At 32.7% G+C, this 8,652-nt stretch overlaps 1 protein-coding gene across 1 annotated transcript; it reads left to right on the plus strand.

Moving 5' to 3' along the window:
• Positions 1-4,396: 4,396 nt before the first annotated feature.
• Positions 4,397-8,644, plus strand: LOC140985846 (uncharacterized; the record flags this gene model as incomplete). Its single annotated transcript, XM_073453799.1, has 8 exons — positions 4,397-4,499; positions 4,974-5,225; positions 5,319-5,953; positions 5,993-6,242; positions 6,417-6,845; positions 7,281-7,563; positions 8,134-8,187; positions 8,569-8,644. Coding segments are annotated over exons 1-8 (2,082 nt in total), but the record flags the coding sequence as incomplete, so codon positions are not given.
• Positions 8,645-8,652: the final 8 nt, after the last annotated feature.

Here is an 8,652-nt window from a genome sequence, read left to right on the forward strand (position 1 = left end):
ATCCCAACCAGCCTTCTTAGGACCAAGACCGAACCCTTAGGACCCATTTGTACCAGACCTAGCAAGCCATGCACGAGGACATGCATGGTTCTTCTCCAATGCGCGCGGCACGACTTGCGCGGCCAGGCCTTGCGATTCTTGCCCTACCAAGCTTCTCCAACCGTGTGTGGACCACCAAGGTTCGATGCTAAGACCCTCACGAGTGCAGCCCCTTGTCGGACGGCCCCTGCACGGCTCTTTTCTATTTCTTCTTCGACCACGAGCCCTAGCCCTCAAGAAAACCCAACCCTGCGTTCCCTTCCCTTGTCTCGTTCCAGCCCTGAACCGTGCATCTAAGGGTCCCTTAACCTCCTGGAAATCGCGCTCCTAACATCCCTAACCTGGCAGCCCCTTGCCTTTAACAAGAACCATCAAGATCATGTACAAAATCAAGTTTTTCCAATGTGAAATCCATAATAACGAAAATAAATAAGAGGGTATCATATTTTTCATGCAATATGTATATTCAAAAATAATATAATATGAACGATGATAAAAGAAGGAATAAGGCGCGTCTTTGCGTGTATAACGCACGAATATTCAAGTCTTGACGCGAAAAAACATTGTCGGAGAGAACATGAGCCTTTGTTGTGTTTTCTTCCTTCAAAACCGATATGAAGAAGCCTAAACGTGTAGGTGTGTGTGTGTGTTGCTAGGGAGAGAAATCCTTAGGATTCTTTAGGGTAGGCATGATTTTTTGAAGAGTTTTAGGGCTTGGAAATACCATCTTTAGTTATAAATAATAAGGTAGACAAATGGGCCCAATAAACTTAGTATAATAGGCCCATTAAAAATTAAGAAAAATATTTCGTTTAGGAAAGTTTTCGAAAATATTAGCCGGGTCTTCAAAAAGTCCTTATTTTTGTCAAAAGTCGATTACCGGTTTAAAATACGACTCGACATGTAAAAACATCTCAAAAGACACCATTTTCGAAAATTACACCTTAAATATACCATATATTAAATAATTAAAAATAATCATTTATTAAAAAAGAAATCCCGGAGCCACCCATTAATAGTAATAGAACTCTGCGCGAAGTTCCTTTACGGTCCCCGGACCTAGTTCCTTGGTCGCGTCTCGAATAACCCTTGAAAACACTGTTTTATGCGTTCTAATAGAAAACTATATTTTAAAGACATAAGCATGCCTACAACATTTAATTAATGAAATTAAAATGATTTAATTAGGTATTTTCTATTTTTCCTAGATTTGGATGCAATTGGATTACGTTATCGCATTTTAAACTTTACAGGTAACCTCGAAACGAAAAGAGAAAAGAAAAGAGAGAAGATAGATGAAAGAGATCTCTCACTCAATCCTCTTTCATATTCCCATCAAAATATATATCATATTTTTACGAAAAACAATCTTTAAGTAAAACTTTCCTTGGTTCTTGAGCTTCATGCCAGATCGTTTTCATTTTAGGGTGGTATTAATTAATATAGCTAACAAATATCCACAAAAATCAAGATTTTGAGCATAAGACGTACAGTTTTGATTATGCAGATCTAGTAAATCTTGAATATGTGCCACACATTTATGTAAGTCTGTGGTGTGCTGATCATGGGAATCATCGACTATCTCACTACCCTGCAAATACAACTTAGAAAATAGTTCTTGGGAAATGCCAAAGAACTAGCATTACATGTAAAGAAGAAACTTAGCTGAATATGTTGACTTGCTACTAAGAGGGTGTATAGGTGACTTATTTTAAATAGCTTGTAATCTATTTTAACGGCTTTAACTTGTTATGATAATAAAATAAGAAACTTTAATATAGTGAATTATAAGATTTTTTTCATTATAATCACAAAACGACACGATACTAATATAATCATAGGTATCGTTTGGTTCGTGGTATGAGACAAATAGTATGAAGATAAGTAATAATTTTTGATAATAAAATATATAAAAATTATGGTTAATATAATGTTTGATTTGATTGAATAATTTGATAAAATTTGAGATAATGTGATATTACCGTTTTGTCTTTTTGAAAATATTAATAAAATATTTATAATATTATTTATTAAGGGTAATATTGTATGAACCGTCCACTACTCGTTTTTCTTTAAAATGTACTAGATTTTTTTCTTAAAACTTTCAGCCATATAAAACCAACTCACCAACTAATTATTTGAAAATCCCCAAAAACACAATACAAGACATGAAGTCCTAAACGTCAATCAAAACTAAAACTAACATTTTTCAAAGTAACGTATAAGCATCTTAAATCCTCTCAAAACCACTTAAAAACATCAAAAGTCATAAAATCTTTAAAGTAATATTAAATCATACATATAATGCGAAAAACTAGCAAAGGTCCTCGGATTATGTGCACCATCAGTCCAGCTAGTTCGACCATCAAGTCCTTCATCAACATCATGCTCACCTACATCGATCACACCAAGTAAGTCTATTGACTTAGCAAACTTTAATCATATTAACAAGTAATACATATATATTCATAAGCAACAGTGAAAGATACTTTTAATAAAATAGTTTTTCATGAACATGCATACTTTAAATCCTTTTTCATTTCATCATAAACATTTTTTTCATCATATACGTATACGTTTTCTTTTTTATTTAATTCAGATCGTTAATTGTGACTTCGTTTCAGCTGTAGGTCGATGAATCCATCTACGTATAACCGTGGTACCATGCGACGGGTATATTAGTGACACTCTTGATAAACATAAAAATTGTACATTAATTAAATGTTTTATAATATAAATATATAGTTTTTGTTTTATTAAATGTTTAAATATTATATGTTTTATAATAAATTGTATAAAATATAAGTTGTTGTGTAATTACAAGTTTTTACTATTTTTTACAGGTTCGATAAAACAAGAATAAACTTGGCGTTGCAAATGGGATTAAGATGATTCTTGGACATGTAGAAAGTTGATTAAAATATCTACAATATTGTTGACAAGCATGAGATAAAAATCCTCTCACAATTGGGATCAAATTAAGCAACAAATAAAGTTACCAAAGGAGTGGCAGTTTTACCATGCTCTAGTATTTTGACCATATCTCTCAAATTACTTGGTCAAATGGTTTGAAAAAAATACCACAACTAGACAACTCAATTATCCACATGTTTCTTTTTATGTGAAGAAGCAAATTCGGAGAAGAAGATTTTCAAAAGTGATGTGTAATATAATATAATTTCTTGGAACACCAATGAAGACTTATGTGTAAAAAAATAATATTTTATTTGTGGTTGTCTCCCCAAATTTGGCTATAAATAGGGGTGCATTGTAATGAATTGAGATATCCCTCATTCTATGAACAAATCTTTGAGTTCATAATATTTCTCTCTTTATTTTTCCTTTATTTCATCATTTAAAAATAATTAGCATGTTAATTTCATATTCAAAGTTTTATACTTTGAATAATGAGTAGCTAACTTCCCAAGGTTGAGATGAAAAGGTGAAGCTCTTGGTATGATAATAAGGTTATTAAAAGGTAATAATCTATGTTTTATATTATTTAATCATTATTTATTGTTTATGTTATATTTATTTCTTTAAGCATTTTTATACCCTACTTATAAGTGGGAGTTTTGATTTATTGTTGCTATATGTTACACTAAATTCTTGGTACCATTTAAATGTTTGTTTGGTTTTACCAACCATTTAAAGTGGATGCCTTGATTTATTATATATCAATATATCATATTATTAATTTCTTGGTACCATTTAAATGTTAGTTTGGTTTTACCAACCATTTAAAGTGGGAACCTTGATTTAGTGTTTACAAATATATATAGCACAATAAATACTTGACAACATTTATAAGTTTTGATATATATTTTATACTTATAAGAAAATAGTATATAACATAATATAAATATGATTATTTAATATATTGGAACCATTTTATTAAGTGGATTTCAATAATGTTCATTAATGTTAACTTTATTAAAATATCAAGAGTGGATCCTCTAATCTCAACTACTTAAATTAAAATTTGAACAATTAAAAATTACCAATTAAAGATTCAAAAAATTAAAAGAAAAACAAAAACAAAAACAAAAACAAAAAGACATTGTAGTGGACTTGTAATTACCGTAGCTTCCCTGTGGATACGATATCGGACTCACCGAATTATACTACTTGCGGACAACCTGCTATTGGGAGTGCAACAATCAAAGTCACAACAAGTTTTTGGCGCCGTTGCCGGGGAAGTATAATTTAATTTCAAGTCTATTTAATTTTCTTTCTTTGAATTTTTTATTGTTTTTGTGTGTTTTTCTTCTTTTTCTTTTGCATTTGCATGAGCATTATTTGGTCACGTACACTTAGTGGTCGACTCATTCGAAATAACCCTTTATTTTCACAAAACATGGCGGAAGAACCCATCCAGGAAAATGAAGATGAAATTCAATCTCAACATGATCATGATAGGCGAAGAACACTTAGAGATCACATGAATCCTACACGTACTAGTGCACCTTCATGTCTAGTTTTTCCCCCTGATGCATCTCATTTCAATTTTAAGCCTGGTATTATCCAACTTTTACCCAACTTTCATGGCTTAGATTCTGAAAATCCATACATGCATTTACGAGAATTTGAAGAAGTGTGCAACACATATAATGATCTAAATTGTAGCATGAACACCATTCGACTTAAGCTTTTTCCTTTTTCTTTAAAAGATAAAGCTAAAACTTGGCTACAAAATCTTAGATCGGGATCCATTCGAACTTGGGATGAATTGCAACAACAATTTTTGAAAAAGTTTTTTCCATCTCATAGAACAAATTCTTTCAAAAGGCAAATCATCACTTTCACTCAAAAACAAGGAGAAACTTTTTATCAGTGTTGGGATAGATATAAAGAATTGCTTAATCTTTGTCCACATCATGGTTTTGAAATTTGGAGAGTTGTTTCTCAATTTTATGAAGGCTTAACACCTAAAGATAGGCAAATGGTTGAATTTATGTGTAATGGAACATTTGAAGATAAAGATCCAAATGAGGCAATTGAGTATCTCGATTCATTAGCTGAAAATGCTCAAAATTGGGACACTATAGGTACAATCGAACCATCAAACAAGATTCAATCTCCTACATCTGGTGGAGGTATGTACACTCTCAAAGATGAACATGATCTTCAAGCTAGATTTACCTCTTTGGCAAGAAAAGTTGAGGCACTTGAATTGAAAAAGAATGGTCAATTAAAATCTGTTCAAGAAATTGCATGTCACATCTGTGATACAAGTGATCATTCTACAAAAGATTGTCCCACTTTGCCTTCTTTTAAAGAATGTCTCCATGAACAAGCCAATGTTTTAAACAATCTCAAAAGGCCAAATTTTGAACCATTTTCTCAAAGTTACAATCCAGGTTGGCGAAATCATCCAAATTTTAGTTGGAGGAATGATAATGCTGCACAATTTTCACAACCACATTTCCAAAATCAACAAAATTTTCAAAATTATGCACCTTATGTTCCTCCACCTAAAAGGAATTTGGAAGATATATTGAATTCTTTCATTGCAAAGCAAGAGTCTATCAATACTCAAACTGCTCAAACCATGACAGATTTGAAAGATACTCTTGCTAAATTTGCATCTGCACTTAATGTTCATGAAAAAGGTAAATTTCCTTCACAACCTCTGCCTAATCCCAAGGATCATCATTCACAAACTGGAACTTCTGGAACTCAACCGATGGATCAGGTAAAATCTGTTATTACCCTTCGAAGTGGTAAGGTTGTGGAAAAATCCATTCTTGAACCTTGTGAAGATGATGATAAATCAACTCCAAAGGGTAAGGAAGTGGAACCCATAACTTGCGAAGAGGAGGTTCAACAGACAGTGTCACCACCATTCCCTCATGCATTGAAAAATACAAAAAAATCAAATTTGAATTCTGATATATATGATATTTTTAAACAAGTAAAAGTTAATATTCCTTTATTAGATGCAATAAAACAGGTACCATCATATGCCAAATTTTTGAAAGACTTGTGCACTGTGAAAAGAAAATTGAATGTGAAAAAGAAAGCATTTTTAGCCGAACAAGTAAGTGCAATCATTCAAAATAATAATGCTTTGAAATACAAAGACCCTGGTTGTCCTACTATTTCTTGTATTATTGGAGAACGAAAGATTAAAAAAGCCTTGCTTGACCTTGGAGCTAGTGTGAATTTACTTCCATATTCAGTTTATCAAGAACTCAATCTAGGCGAGTTAAAACCTACTTCGGTAACACTTTTACTTGCTGATAGATCTGTTAAAGTGCCAAGAGGTATGGTAGAAGACGTGTTGGTCCAAGTTGATAACTTTGTATATCCTGTCGATTTCATAGTTTTAGATACACAACCTATCGAAGCTTGTAATGCAATTCCTGTAATTTTAGGTCGTCCATTTTTAGCAACTTCTAATGCTCTTATAAATTGCAGGAATGGAATAATGAAGTTGTCATTTGGTAACATGACCTTGGAGCTTAATGTGTTTAATCTTTGTAAGCAACCACATGACAAAGGAGATGAAAGTGAAGATGAAAATCTTATTGAAACTCTTGTGGAAGAAAACATTCAAGAAGGGAGTACTCGTGATCAATTAGATATTTGTTCAATTGAAACTGTTAAAGAAAATATTGAAATTGATCTTGATGATTTTATCAGGTATCACTCGTTACCAGGATCAGAGAAAGAATTTGATGCAAAATATGAGAACAAAGACGAACCACCCATATTGGAGTTAAAACCCTTGCCAGAAGAATTGAAGTATGCATTTCTTGGAGAAGATGAAACATATCCGGTGGTAATTTCTTCCAAACTAGCAAGTGATGAAGAAGGTAAATTAGTTGATATGCTTAAAAGACATAAAAATGCAATTGGTTGGACACTAAAAGATCTCAAGGGCATTAATCCACTAATTTGCACTCACAAAATTCACTTAGAAGAAAATGCAAAAACATCTCAACAACCACAAAGGAGATTAAATCCACACATGAAAGATGTTGTGAAAACTGAAGTTCTCAAACTACTTGATGTTGGGATTATCTACCCTATTTCTGATAGTAAGTGGGTAAGCCCAACACAAGTAGTTCCGAAAAAATCTGGCATCACAGTGATAAAAAATGAAAAAGGTGAATTGTTAACAAGTCGAGTCCCATCTAGTTGGCGGATGTGTATTGATTATAGAAAATTAAATGACGCCACTAGAAAAGATCATTTTCCATTACCATTTTTGGATCAAATTTTAGAAAGAGTAGCAGGTCATCCATACTACTGTTTTCTTGATGGATATTCAGGTTATTATCAAATTCCCATTGCACTCGAAGATCAAGATAAAACTACATTCACATGTCCTTTTGGAACATTTGCATTTAGAAGGATGCCATTTGGATTATGCAATGCCCCAGCAACATTTCAAAGATGTATGCTAAGCATTTTTTGCGACATGGTTGAAAATTGTTTGGAAATTTTCATGGATGATTTAACTGTCTTTGGGAATACATTTGATAATTGTCTTGAAAATTTGGAAAAAGTTTTAAAAAGATGCGAGGAAAAAGGTCTTATTTTAAATTGGGAAAAATGTCATTACATGATTACTTCTGGAATTGTTTTGGGACATGTCGTGTCATCTCATGGAATTGAAGTTGATAAAGCAAAAGTTGATATCATTGCCAATTTACCCCCTCCAAAAACCATTAAAGAAATTCGCTCATTTTTGGGACATGCTGGATTTTATAGGAGGTTTATAAAAGACTTTAGTTTAATCTCTAAACCAATTTGTAACCTCTTAACAGAAGACACTGCATTTGAGTGGACTCAAGAATGTCAAAATGCTTTTGATAAAATCATTCGACATTTAACATCAGCTCCTATCATGCAATCTCCCGATTGGTCTTTACCATTTGAAATCATGTGCGATGCGAGTGATTATGCAGTCGGTGCAGTATTGGGTCAAAGAAGAAACGGTAAGCCTTATGTGATGTATTATGCAAGTAGAACTTTAAACAATGCTCAAATGAATTACTCCACAACTGAAAAAGAACTACTTGCTGTAATATTTGCATCAGATAAATTTCGTTCTTATTTGATTGGATCAACGACTATTGTGTTTACTGATCATTTCGTTATTAGATATTTGTTGACCAAACAGGATGCAAAACCACGACTGATACGATGGATTTTGTTGCTCCAAGAATTTGACATTGTGATCAAAGATAAAAAAAAAGGAACCGAGAATGTCGTAGCCGATCATTTATCAAGACTAGTAACAGGATCATCTTGTGAAATGACACCAATTAACGATAATTTTCCTGATGAACATCTATTTTCAGTTACTACTACACCTTGGTTTGCTAACATAGTAAATTTTCTTGTGACAGGAAAAATGCCACCGCAATGGAGTTCTCAAGATAAAAGAAAATTTTTGAATGAGGTAAAAAACTTTTATTGGGATGATCCGTATCTGTTCAAGTATTGTCCGGATCAAATTTTTCGACGTTGCATACCCGACAATGAGGTAAGTAGTGTCATTAAATTTTGTCATTCAGAAGCATGCGGAGGACATTTTTCTTCAAAGAAAACAGCTGCAAAAATCTTGCAGTGTGGATTTTATTGGCCCACTTTGTTTAAAGA

The sequence above is a fragment of the Primulina huaijiensis genome, chromosome 10, assembly GCF_012295235.1.
Source record: "Primulina huaijiensis isolate GDHJ02 chromosome 10, ASM1229523v2, whole genome shotgun sequence".
Taxonomy (NCBI): Eukaryota; Viridiplantae; Streptophyta; class Magnoliopsida; order Lamiales; family Gesneriaceae; genus Primulina; species Primulina huaijiensis.